Raw genomic sequence first — 14,288 nt, 5'->3', positions numbered from 1 at the left:
CTGGATCCCCTGCAGAGTCCCATTGCCCCTGCACCCAGAACCCCCCCAATGAGCCTCTGTGCATCCAGATCTCCCAGAGCCGCCCACACGCAGATGGCCCCACACAGAAACTTCTCACTCCATATCTGGATCTCCCACACTAAGCCCCTCCACACTTGCATCCTGCTGGGCTGAGCCTGCCCACCCACACCTGGCACAGAGCCCTGGGGTGTTTCTGGGGCAGGCCCAGCCCTTGCACTGTGTCAGGATCAGATGCAGCCTCACTGCCAAGTCCCTATACCAGGGGAGGTGGGAGCTTCAGGGTGATCTCCCACCTCAATGCAACCAGTGGCCTGTGCTTCCCACTGCCATGCTGTAGCCATATTTATTTACGGACAAATAACATTTGCAGAATTTTAAAATATTGTGCACATAATTTTTAGGCACTGAATTCCTTCAGGAGTCAATAATTATGAAGTAACCGGTCTCTATGGAAGTTTATTCCCTGCCCCATCAGCTAGTGGTTGGCTCACGCCTGTAAGCACAAGTTTATATACATTTTTTTTTTTTAAATTCTACCTCCTAGGTTTGATGTCCTAATATAGCTATGGATGCTTTCACTATTCATATATAAATCTAAGCAGTTTTTCAATCCTAATCAGTTCTTGCCATCAATCACATGTTGTGAAAAAGTTAGAGAGATTTTTTTTTTTTTTTTTTTTTTTTAAGCACAATGCTTTATCAGTTTTAAGTCTGTGGCTTTTAAATTTTATTCAATGTCCTCTTATTCTTATGAGAGGGTGTAAATAGAAGAGCCAGATTTACCTTCTCTAAATAATTCATTTTGCACATCTCTTATCCTGTCTCCTTGCCTCTCTAAACTGGTATTTCTCTCTGATGTTTCACCCTCAATGCAATGCTGCAGGATCAGTTCTGAAACAGAAGGAGGTAGCACAATAAAATTTGTTTCCCTCCCAGCTCCTCCCCAAATTACCGTATATACTTGATCATAAGCTGGTTCGTTTATAAGCTGACCCCCCCCAAGATGGATAAGTAAAAATGGAAAATTTTTATAACCCATTCATAAGCCGACCCTATAATTCAGGGGTTGGCAAATGTTGGCTCCCGGGCCATCAGGATAAGCTGCTAGTGGGCCGAGATGGTTTGTTTACCTCGAGCATCCGTGGGCACGGAGGTAAACCTAAGTAAACAAAGTGTCCCGGCGTGCCAGCTGCTTACCCTGACAGGCCGGGACAGCAACTGATGGGGAAATTTTTGGGGGGGGAAGCTGGAAATCAGGGGAGTAACCCCTGTAACCACTCCCCACATGACCCCAGCCCTAGCCCGGGACCCCCACACTCTCCCCACCCCATCCCTTCCCACGTTATCTGGGGAGGATGTCTTTGGCCTGGCTGGCGCTGCTCCGTCAGGCTGGGCAGTGCGGCCACAGTCTGCTCTGGCGGGCCAGACCGGGCGGCGCAGCCGCAGCTTGTTTCAGCGGGCTGGGTCAGGCGGCACGGCCGCAGTGTGCTCCGGCGGCTCGGGCAGCACGGCCACAGTCTGCTCTGGGGGGCGGGGCTGAGCAGCATGGCCTGCAGCCCCGGAGCTGCAGCTGCTTCGGAGGCTGGGGGGAGAGCAGTGTGGCCAGAAGAGGAGAGACTCTGGCCCCGCCTCTTCCCCTTCTGGCTGTGCTGCTTCCCCTTGCTCCCTCTGTTGGGGGAAGCGGCGATGTCCCATCTCTCCGTTTCTATACCCGTTTATAAGCCGATCCCCCCTTCTCTGGTGCTTCCCTTTTTTACTAAAAAAAAATTCGGCTTCTGAACGAGTATGTACGGTATATGATGGTTAAATACCAGAACAGATAGTCTTTTCTTGAAGCTTCGCAATGTCACCTCCAATAGCATGCCAGGAATTTCAGGTTTAGATTCGTAGATCCATAGACTCTAGAACTGGAAGGGACCTCGAGAGGTCATTGAGTCCAGTCCCCTGCCCTCATGGCAGGACCAAATACTGTCTAGACCATCCCTGATAGACATTTATCTAACCTACTCTTAAATATCTCCAGAGATGGAGATTCCACAACCTCCCTAGGCAGTTTATTCCAGTGTTTAACCACCTTGACAGTTAGGAACTTTTTCCTAATGTCCAACCTAAACCTCCCTTGCTGCAGTTTAAGCCCATTGCTTCTTGTTCTATCCTTAGAGGCTAAGATGAACAAGTTTTCTCCCACCTCACGACACCCTTTTAGATACCTGAAAACTGCTATCATGTCCCCTCTCAGTCTTCTCTTTTCCAAACTAAACAAACCCAATTCTTTCAGCCTTCCTTCATAGGTCATGTTCTCAAGACCTTTAATCATTCTTGTTGCTCTTCTCTGGACCCTTTCCAATTTCTCCACATCTTTCTTGAAATGCGGTGCCCAGAACTGGGCACAATACTCCAGCTGAGGCCTAACCAGCGCAGAGTAGAGCAGAAGAATGACTTCTCGTGTCTTGCTCACAACACACCTGTTAATGCATCCCAGAATCACGTTTGCTTTTTTTGCAATAGCATCACACTGTTGACTCATATTTAGCTTGTGGTCCACTATAACCCCTAGATCCCTTTCTGCCCTACTCCTTCCTAGACAGTCTCTTCCCGTTCTGTATGTGTGAAACTGATTGTTCCTTCGTAAGTGGAGCACTTTGCATTTGTCTTTATTAAACTTCATCCTGTTTACCTCAGACCATTTCTCCAATTTGTCCAGATCATTTTGAATTTTGACCCTATCCTCCAAAGCAGTTGCAATCCCTCCCAGTTTGGTATCATCTGCAAACTTAAGCGTACTTTCTATGCCAATATCTAAGTCGTTGATGAAGATATTGAACAGAGCCGGTCCCAAAACAGACCCCTCCGGAACCCCACTCATTATACCTTTCTAGCAGGATTGGGAACCATTAGTAACTACTCTCTGAGTACGGTTATCCAGCCAGTTATGCACCCACCTTATAGTAGCCCCATCTAAGTTGAGCTTTTTATACTCTGCTCTCTGGACTGGCAGGGTAATAGATTGCTGATGTTCTATCCGATGGACCTACATCTCGGAACTATTAGGAACAAAGTTACAATGGGCTTCAGATCATTTTCCTTTTTCCCCCCCAATAGGTTGTCTTGTATGTGCTTCAGTTTTCTTTTAGACTTAGTGACAACTTAAAATCAGTGCTCTTTGGTATTTGACAAATTTAGTACAAGATACAGAGCATTACTACTGAGAGTCTCTAAATAAAGGTAACTGCCATCTACAGAAAGGGATGGTAAGCAGTCTTATTGTTTTAAACTTACCCATTAAAAATAAAAAGTGCATGAACTTGTAATTTGAAAACAATCTTCAAATTAGTTACTATATGGTCATCTGTGCAAGTCATATTCTTTCCTGGAAACGAAAGCCTTCAGACGAAACAAAATGTATAAAAAAAACAAGCAAAAATTTGTCTGGCTATGAAAGCTCTCTTTCACAAGATTACCAAGAATTCTCCAAGTTATATTTAAAGATGATTTGCAGGACCCCGCCCTAAGACTGCAATAATAATTGTTGCTGGTAGTCACGTAAACCACGTAGACCAGTAAAATTCTGCAGATCCACACTTAAAGAAACTCAATATTAGCTGAAACTATTTCAATGATAATTCAGCTTACTCATTAAAAATTAATAGTGAATCAATAACCTAAATATATTTAATCCTATCCTTAATATTAATGATGGGCCGCATATTAAATTCTCCTTCCTCTACCCAAACCAGTGGTAAAAATCAGATTTCCTATTAAATAAATCAGAAAAAAAACATTGTACTTACTCATGCACTAAGAACAGACGAGGACTTGTAAACGAATAGAACATTTACTGTTTCTTTTCACTTCAGAAAATTAAGATTATTTTTAAATGATGCAATGCTGGCTAGCGTACAGACAGGCTGGCAACTCAACGAAGACAAATACGTGCAACTACACCAGGAAAGTTAGAGAACTTTCTTCCATGCCACATTTTGCATCTTTATAAATCACACGCACTTAGCTTCTGAAAAGACTATTTTTGGACTTCAAAATGTTATACACTGTTAACGCTGTAATTCTACATTTCAATAACCCAGAAGTACGCAATTTTTATTTCATATATTTTAGGAGTTACAATACTATGCACATTCCAAAGTCTAGCGTTATCGACTTTTGACCTTTTTACAGAGATTCAGTAAATTTCCCAACAAACTTTCTGAATTATATACAATGTTTCCATTAACACAAAAAAATCGATTTCTGGAAATTTGAAATTCAGATTTGAATGTTTGCTGTCACTTGGGCAATGCATATACTTACAAATATTTTATAGCGTTAAAAAAAGGCTGAAGTCTATTAATCTGCTCTAAAACAAGCTTTATAATTATGCCCCAGGAAACTGCACCTGTCCTATTTATATCAATGCAGATATATGTCCTTAAACGTTAAAATATTTGACAATAAGTTTCTTACCCTTACCCTTCATAACCTTTACACTTATATTTTCTTAAATCAGTGTATGCATTTCACAAGTGAAGATTTTTTTTAAAAAATTCCCATCATATCTTTCACATCAGTTGCTGTTAAATCAAGCTGACTGACCCAATATTTAACAATAAATTTGCACCAGCTGCCAAAGCAAATGAGGCTACTATTCAATATTTACAGAAAATGCTTTGTCAAATGGACTACCTTTCAATAAAGTTTATCAGTTAAAACTGCAGAATAAGCTTTTGCCCTTTTTATCAGTTCAGTATTGTTTGTACATAACATTTGCTTAACCTAAAAGCAATATTTTAGCACGGTAACACACTTAGCAAGAAAGTGTTATTCAGCATATGTTGCATAGAGCTAAGATACTGAAGTGGAGGGGATGTGCTATTGCCATAGTTAGCTTAAAGTGGAAATTCCAATTTATTCACTGCTTTATGGTTTATACAATATTCTGAAAAACAAGGAAAAGAGTAGGGGTAAATTCATTTTAGGCAAGAAAGATTAGAACAGTATTTGTGAAATCTACTTTAGTCTATAGGTTGGAATAATGGAGGTTGTGCCACATTGCCACTTAACATAAAGGTTCTAGGACATACAAACCATGTGACCAAGGATCCAGCCACCTCAACCTTGCCAGTATTCCCCTCTACCCTAGCACAGAACCAACCTACAGAACTGCAGGGCTGTTCACAAGAGTCAATTTCACACAAAATTAATAGATTGTTTGTTTAAATAGAAAACTAGGGTGTCAAATGTGGTGTTGATTTTTGTCCTAGAGGGTATGTCTACACTGCAATTAGACAACCATGCCAGCTGACTTGGGCTAAGGAGCTATTTAACTATGATGTAGAAGTTTGGGCTACAGCCTGAGCTCTGGGACCCTCCAACCGCTCAGGGTCCTAGAGCCCAGACTCCAGCCCAAGCCTGAACATCTAACAGCCCCATGGCCCAAGCTGAAGTCAGCTGCCACAGGCCAACCATAGATTTTTAATTGCAGTATAGACATACCCATAGACACCTACCTACTAGGAAATTGACTGAGACTATCAATTCATTTCACATTGGGTGCTCAGCCACCATAATATGGTGTTAACTTTCTTGTCACTACCACTACCTACGAGACAAACAATGATTAGAGCCATGAAGAATTTTCCTTATGAAAAACTGGTACTATTTACTTTGGAGGGGAAGTGGAGAAGAAGGGGCATGATAACGGTTTACAAAATAATGAATAATGTAAATAAATTGGTATGAATTGATCACTTCTATTCACCTTTGCATAATCAAAGAATAAGGAGCTCACAGCAATTGAAAGGTGGCAAATTTTAAATTGATAAAAACATCTCTTCCACTCAAAGTATAATTAGCCTGTGAAACTTGTAGCCTCATGATATTAGAGATGCTAAGAGGACTAAATATGTATATACATCCAGAGAGATGCAGTAGTAAAGATATGATAAAAAAAACACACACCAAAAACAAGTGTTTTGGAAGGGTTCAAAAGTTGCTATTTGAGGGCATGAGCCAGTTTCTAACTGATGGGGGTTATGAAAAAAGGCTTCCCTATACACCTAGGTGCATAACTGGGTTTCTTGAACCTTCAGTGTTGACCACTATCAGATACTGGATCAAATGAACCACTGGTCTGTTCCTGTACAGCACTTCCTATGTAACCTGGGCTGGATTTGAAAATAAATCAACTAGGTAAGGATACACTATATTATCAGAGTTTAATCTCATCCTTTAAAACAATCCACGTCACTTGTAAACCAGCCTTGAAAATTATAAAAGCACCATTAATAGAGAGCCTAAGTAACTATTTTATTGTATTTCAGAATCATAAACCAGTGTCCTGGGTCAGGGCTATTGTGATCTACCTACGACTTTAAGTCAGCTCTGCTCACAGTGTTTTGGAATTTTTAAAATAAAAAAACCTAGATAAATTATGCATAAAGTGGTTGTGGCACTGAGCCAGCGAGGGTTGGGCAACCAGCAGGCTAAGTGACCCAAAATCAACTTTTAAGGACATATTAAAGAAGTATTGAAATGATAAATGGGGCCATTCCTTGTAGATCGTTATCAAAGCCTTGTTAAACAGATGAGAGGTCTGTATTGTTAGAGAATTAGAGGTAGATACTAAGGGCTGGTCTACACTAGGGGGGCGGATCGATCTAAGATACGCAACTTCAGCTACGTGAATAACGTAGCTGAAGACGAAGTATCTTAGATCGACTTACCTGGGGTCCACACGGCGCGGGATCGACGGCCGCGGCTCCCCCGTCAACTCTGCTACCGCCGCTCGCTCCGGTGGAGTTCCGGAGTCAACGGGGAGCGGATAACGAGATGCGATATATCGATCCCGGATAAATCGATTGCTACCCGCCAATACGGCGGGTAGCGAAGACGTACCCTAATCGTATTTGTCTGTGTTTACCTATATCCCTTAGAAATTTAACAATGTGATCTAATTATCTTGTAGATGCTAAACTTCTGTTCCTATATTTCATCACTATATTAGATTGAGTCAGAGATCAAAAGAGGATATTAACATTTAGATGAAACTTGTGGTGTAATAATATCATTGTCTTTAATTCTGTTTGAAGTTTGTAGTAAACTAACTATGAACCATTTGAATGTTAATTGCCTCGGGCTAATCAATGCAACTACCTACCAGTGTATGCCTAGGAAATAGAGATTTACTTCAAAGCAACAATGTATGTCCTGCTATGACAAGAGGCTTCTCAGGCCTGGTCCACACTACCCCCCCCCCCACTTCAGACTAAGGTACGCAAATTCAGCTACGTTATAATAACGTAGCTGAATTCGAAGTACCTTAGTCCGAACTTACCGCGGGTCCAGACGCGGCAGGAAGGCTCCCCCATCGATGCCGCGTACTCCTCTCGGCGAGCTGGAGTACCGGCGTCGACGGCGAGCACTTCCGGGATCGATTTATTGCGTCTAAACCAGACGCGATAAATCGATCCCAGAACATCGACTGCCTGCTGCCGGACCCTCCGGTAAGTGTAAACGTACCCTCAGCCTGCTTGGGAACTGTAAAGAAGGTCTCAGGCCTAATCTTTTTTTTAATCGCAGATCTGCTTAAACGTTGTCAGGGGAAGTTCAAGTCACAAGACTGAGATCTCCAGGTGTGCCCTGGACTACCCCTACAAATTCTCATGGAAGAATTTGAACAAACTCTACACACGGACTGCCTATTGGACTATAACCCATTGGGCTGATTCTGGAAAGAGTTTTACAAATCAGCAGCATGTCATCTCTGCTATGAAATTGACCCAAGAATTTTATTCTTATCTGTATGTATAATGATCTTTTCACTATAGTAATTCTTTCTTTTCTTTCCTAAATAAATCTTAGATTAGTTAACAAGAATTGGCTGTAAGTGTGTATTTGGGTAAGATCTGAAATATTAATTAACCTGGTGGGTAATTCTTGGGGCTAGTAGACTATCATATATGGTGAATAAGATTTTAAGTAATCCTCATTATATTAGACTTGGCTGTCTGGGTGGGAGCCAAAGGCTGGATTGCTTAAGAGGAACTGTATTTTAGTTTCTTGGGAACCAGTAAGGTATTACAGAAGCTGTTTCATTACTGGCTTAGTAAAATCTAATTATAGAACAAACCACCAGTTTTGTAGATCTGCCCTATTCTTTGCAGTTTGCCCTGATTGAGCATTCTCAGTGTGGCCACTCTAGCGACCATAGTTACAGTGGTCTCACGTCAATATAAGATTTTCTTTCCACTGTTCTACAATACAAGAGGTAGGAAGAATCATGTGCTATTATGCTGAAAATAGAATTCAAGAAAACAGTATCTCATCACATTCAGGCTAGACACAGCCAAGTACAGAAGTTTGGGAAGTACTATTTTTGGGGCATGCTGTAGTCTGAATGACTAAAACAGCCACTACAATTTCCGCAGATTCTTGTACCCTAAAAAAATGACATTTAAAAAAAATTATTTTACAGCTGCTTCATATGTAGTCCAGTTGTCTCAAATCTACACTTCTCCCACAAATATTTTTTCTAAATTTTATAAATAAGAATTTACACAAAATCCTAAAAAAGTATCACCCAGTCTATCACAGGAAAAAAATTACAAATTAACAAGCAGAGAAACTATGTATATTTCTAACATGACAACTTCTCTATTTCCGAAAGAAGTTCCCTCTTTTTCTGGGGTACAAAGATACTTTATTGAAAATTAAACATGATACACAAAAAAATACATTTCAAAGTCATTAAGATTGCAAAGTCAACTACTCTAAAGTTACAAAATGCCAAATTTACAGTTGTTCAACCTTAATTTTGCCCCCATGTGCATCCATCCTGTGAAGTGAATGAGACAAGGGTCTTGTGGAAAACAAATAATGTGATCGAGTAATCAGACTACCAAAACATATATGCATAAAAGGGAAGAATTAAAGTTGAACAGGCACCCATAAATCTGGCATTTTCTAACTTTCAAGCAGGGCTTTGGAGCGGAGCCTGGAGCTGGAGTGCGGAGCAGCTCCGGAGCAGTGGAGCTGCAGGTTTTTGCCTGGAGCTGGAGCAGAGCAAGCGCAGCTCCAAAGCCCTGCCTAGTGCCTGGCCTAAATAACCTTTCTTTTAATGAATTTTTTTTTAATATGGGGTAATTTCACAGGGCAGCTTCACATATACTCATTCTAAACCTTCAGCACTGCACAACAAACTTTTCCCACTTGAGCTACAGAACTAACTAGCTGACAAGAGCAGAAGGCTATTATTCCAGAGGGGGAATGCACAGTAGATCCATGGATGGATGTGGAGAACCGCAGTTCTCTCTCCTCCAGGACTTGGGGGAGCTCTGGGATGTGGGATCCATATGATGCCCCTGAAGGTGAGGAGGAGAGATGGAGGGAAAGGCCCACGGCAGCTCCACCTACCCAACAAAGGACTGGGAAGGAAGTAGCAGTGTCTCAGACACTAGTAGTAATGGTCAGGGACTGAATCCAAATGATAGAAACAAAACGGGTAGGGTTCCACCATACCTTTCGAATCCAAGGAAGGACAGGCAAAGGGAAAAAACTGTGGACCAGACCATGAATTTGAGATAGGAGCTTTGGTGATTTTTTTTTCCCCAAACGGAAGGGAGAGAAGTATCATGAACACACTGTTGTTAAGCATGGAGAACTCACTGACAAACATTCAATACCCCCAATGGATTTATATTTCCAAGGCTTAAATTAAAAAAAAAAAAAAAGTAGTTTTCATTAAACACTGATGCATACTGAAATTTACAAACTTTAATTAATCTTGTGAGTCCTACCAAGCTTTGAAAACTGCTAACTCTAAAATTAATCAACTAGGATTGTTTCTCTAGTTAACCGCAAATGAAAAAAAATTCTCCCCCGAACAAAACATACATGACAGATTTCTGGTGGAACACCAGGTGGTATGTGCACATGTGGGGACAGGAGGTCAAAACAGAGACCATAAAAGTTATATCCTCAATTACAGCACAATATCCCAGGCTTGAAAATGCACTAACACTGACAGAGTAAAGAGCCAACAATGTATGAACTTTTGCATAATTTAATTTTTCACTTTAAAAGAAATTAACTTTCTATACTTCCAGTTGCAAAAATTGGAATGTGACAAGTGTAAAATAATGAAGTGCTGTTTTCTTGAGTCTCCAGACAACTACAGTGACACAGCTGCTGCTCATAGCTTTGTGCAAATTTTGAGCAGCTGAGTGACAATGAATGCTAGAGATTTCCACTCCTGCCCAAAGGAACATAAAGCATCAATGAAATACATGAGCCTTGTCAATTTCATGCTGCTGCATTTCAAAACCATGAGCAGCAGTAAAGGCAGACCCAGAGCCATCCAGTAAAACAAAGTGCTGTACTGTATCAGACAGACAAGTGGTCCATCTAGTCCAGTATGCTGCCTCCTACAGTGGCTAGTACTATTTGTTTTTAAATAGCTACTGAAACAGCTCTGGATTTTCTTGTTATCCATGTAGGCACTTAATCCCTTTCTGAACCCCACTAAGCTATTCACCTGTTAGTGTGCAGTAGTGAGCACCACAAGCTGTGTTGTATGAAAAAGTGCATCTCTATGTTTTTGATTTGCCATCTTTAGTTTCATTAAAATGTCCCCTTTATCTTATTTTATGAGGAAAGAAAAAGAAACGTTCACTATCTTTTCAGTAACAGGCAGATAACCTAAAAAACACAGGCTGGTGGGATCCAGAGTAGCAGCACCTCAATCCACACCCTCACAACAACCAAAGCAGCATGTGAGAGAGGCAGAGCAGTAGACAACTGCTTGCATTACACACACACACATACACTTTTCTATATTGCACTGTACACAGGGCCACATTCTATATATACAGTACCTAAAACCTTAAATATGTTGGGGCTCAACAAATTTTTATGGAACAGTGAAACCAATATGTTTTTTAATTTCTCATTCTTTGCTTATTTACGTATATAGAAATATTTGAAGCCAAGTTTGGTATGCTTGGTATGCTTGTGGAATAGATCAATCTTTTGAAATCATGCATTAAGGAATTCCCAACTGGAAGCATCCAGCACTGAGCAGTTTGACTGAAAAGTTGTGAGAATTCCAGCACTGCCTGCTCAACTGGAAAAAGTGTATTTGGAAACTGGTTATTTATTTATAAATTACTGCATAATTGTCTTGAGTTTTGGCCATTGTAAGGCTGTGTCTACACTGCCACTTTCAGCACTAAAACTTTTGTCATTCAGGGGTATGAAAAAACACACCCCTGAGCGACAAAAGTTTAGCGCTGAAAAGCGCCAGTATAGACGGCGCTTTATTGCTGGGAGCCGCACTCCCGGCAATAAAGCTACCACTGCTTGTTAGGGGTGGGATTTTTTTTTTTTTTTTTTTGTTATCGCCAGGAGAGCTCTCCCCCCCAATAAAGCATGTCTATACTGCCCACGTCACAGCGCAGCCGCACCGTAACATGGGTAGTGTAGATATACCCTAAGAAACTACTCTGTGCATTAAGCACTAAAGCCTGAAGTATCTACTGACATCCATGCTTCAAAGAAAACAATGAGAATGATTTTTAAAATGTGGCTTGTGATTTTTTTGACCATGCGTGTGATCAATCAGTATTTTTTTAAGTGATATCCAAGTGATTAGACATTTTATTATTTACAATTTGCACTAGTATATAACAGTGCATTGATACAGGTTTTACAGGAGAAGTCTGTAAAATAATATAACTACTTTGGAATTAATCTACAGACAAGAATGGATAAGAATTCAAATTAGGGCGTTAGGACTGTGCCCTTTCTACATGTGTTTCTCTCACTAAAATATGAAATATTATCTTGAAATTAAAGGTCAATAATTCTATGAACTGCACTTAGAACCATCATGGAAATTAATGTTACATTATTAATTTATATTTACAATCATTCGTGAAACTATATCCAAATAGCAAACTTTGCCTATGCACAAAATATACTATGCATACACATTATGTGCATATAAATTATAGGAGTTTAATATAGCACAAATTTCATACGCCCAGTACTGGGGATGACCTGCCCGCACATAAGCCAAAGCCTGGGGAGAAAGAGAGAAGCAACACATAGAAAACTCTGACAGGCAGAAGGGGAAAGCAGGAAGAAAGCTTATTTTCTCTTCCAGGAGGTTGAAGGGGGTAGAGCTTCACATTTACATGACCAGTACTAGCTAAAGGCTAATATGAAAGAGCCCTTCAGATAGACATTTTTGCATCTTTTCCTTTCCCAGCAGTAAGAGCAGAGGTGCCCAACTTAGTTTTTAAATGAATGTGTTGTTCTCTAGACCAGTGGTCTCCAAACTTTTTTGATCGCGCACCCCATCAGTAAAAAAATTTTGAGCACACACCCCCTGCCTGGCCGAACTGCCAAGGGGATGGGGGGGGAAGCGGCGCTGATCCTCCTGCCACGCATCCTGAAGGATCCTCTTGCACGCACCCCACTTTGGAGACCACTGCTCTAGACCTTAATAATGGAATTCACACTCCTTTGTGTTTTGCACCCTTTCCTAGCTAGTAAGTTTAGCCCAGTGAGTGATAAATTTTAAGCCCTCTCAGATATTAAAATGAGCTTAATAAAATCAGCTTTTGACTGCTGTCTGTTATCACTTCCCCACCCTCTTACAACCATGAGACCAAGACAAATTCAGATCAATCCACCTAGCTACTCCTCTAGCCACATGCCATGGGAATCAGTATAAACATCTATAATGCATATTCTACCTCTATTAATTATAGGTTGGAGATCAGAGAATCTAATGGATAAAAATCACCAGATGTAGCACTGTAATTGAGGACACTATTATAGGACTACCAATACTGTACTAGATAGCACTGAGGTTACCTTTAATAATTAGTACAAAAGGTATATAACTTTACCTCTAATACTTCTGTTCACATAAAATAGCATTCTAACAAAAAAGCACTAGTACATTTCCTCTTATCGGAACTGAAATTTACATATTTCCTGCTCAACAGCATCACAGTTATTTTTACAGAAAGATATCCAAGTCTCTTCAAGCAGTCAATATGTTCAAGACTATCTCTGGTCTCCAGTTTATAGCAGCAACTATTTCCCCAGGCTCCGTATCCTGACATTCCCCCGTTCCCCATTTGGATGACAGCAGATAATTTATAGGCCACAAAAAATGGCATGTTCATAATCTGCTGAATCCTGCTGAAATTTGCTGATGCAATGCACCGCACTTCAGTATAGAAAGATCCATTAAGAATATCTTATTTTAATATCAGAATTAAATAAATTTACATCAGACATTCGGAACAGAACCCTGTACCAGAACTATTTTGAGATTTTGGACTTGATAGTGATGTACACCGCAATATTTCTTTCGGCGTGTCTGCAGCATTTATCTGCTTTCGCCCTTGAGGGAGAGAGAGAGATACGCACAGGAATCAATACACAAAGGAGAGGGTAGAAGTATTTCAGCGAATTTCGTTTTATTCTCTGCCGGGCCCGCGAGGGGTGACCCCGCTCTGCTCCGCGCGCAGGGAGGGACTATCCACCGGCAGCATCTCCCCGTGTGGCGAGCGCCCCAGCACCCCGCCCCGCCCGGGGCCGCCGGCCTCCGCCTCCCGCCGCCGCTCCCTGCCCCGGCCCCCAGAGACTCACTTGTCCCCCCCGCCTCCGGCTAGCTCCTGGCCGCCGTTGTAGTTGTTGTTGTTGCCGCTGTCGGCGGGCGGCGCCCTGGCGGACAGCGGCGGCCCCTTGCCGGGCTCCTGCAGGGCCCCCTCCGAGCGGGTGCAGACGCTGCGGGCGGGCGGCGGCGGCAGCAGCCCCGGCCGGCGGTTGGGGAGTGAGCCGGAGCTCCAGACGGCCGCAGCGAAAGGGGCTGGCGGGCGCCTGAGCGCGGAGCCTCCGGCCCCCCCGGACTGGCTGAGCCGCAGCAGCTCCCTGAACAGCGCAGAGCTCCAGAGCCGCATCCTGCCGCCCCGCTTCCCTCCGCCGAGTGCAGCGCCCCAGCCGCCGCCGCGCCGGCTAGCCTGCTTGGGGGAGTCCGCGCTCGCCCCGCCCCGCGCCCTGCCTGTTGGCTACCGCCCCTAGCTGTCAGGCGCTTTGCCAGCCTATTGGGCGCAGGAGACGCCACTCACAATCCGCCCCGCCCCCGCAGTGCTGCGACCCGAAGCTGTGGCGCACTCGGCATCTGAGGCTGTTCCGTTGAAGTCAGCGGCAGAGCCCGGGGGTGGGGAGGGGCTGGCCCCGCCTGGGGAATAGACAGA

General features: G+C 42.5%; 1 protein-coding gene across 2 annotated transcripts in view; it reads right to left on the bottom strand.

Annotated features, from left to right (window-relative positions):
- GLS (glutaminase) overlaps nt 1–14,022 on the bottom strand; it is a 107,385-nt gene extending 93,363 nt beyond the window's left edge. For both annotated transcript variants that reach the window (XM_024197764.2, XM_024197765.3), the window contains exon 1: nt 13,681–14,022. In XM_024197764.2, coding sequence (XP_024053532.2) covers nt 13,681–13,991 — 311 coding nt within the window. In that variant the 5' untranslated portion in view covers nt 13,992–14,022. The remainder of the gene's footprint in view (nt 1–13,680) is intronic.
- Nucleotides 14,023–14,288: the final 266 nt, after the last annotated feature.

The sequence above is a fragment of the Terrapene carolina genome, unplaced genomic scaffold (assembly GCF_002925995.2).
Source record: "Terrapene carolina triunguis isolate 2854851 unplaced genomic scaffold, T_m_triunguis-2.0 Scaffold62, whole genome shotgun sequence".
In the NCBI taxonomy this organism is placed as follows: Eukaryota; Metazoa; Chordata; order Testudines; family Emydidae; genus Terrapene; species Terrapene triunguis.
Note: the sequence above shows the minus strand (reverse complement) of the source record. Positions and strands in the feature narration are given on the sequence as shown.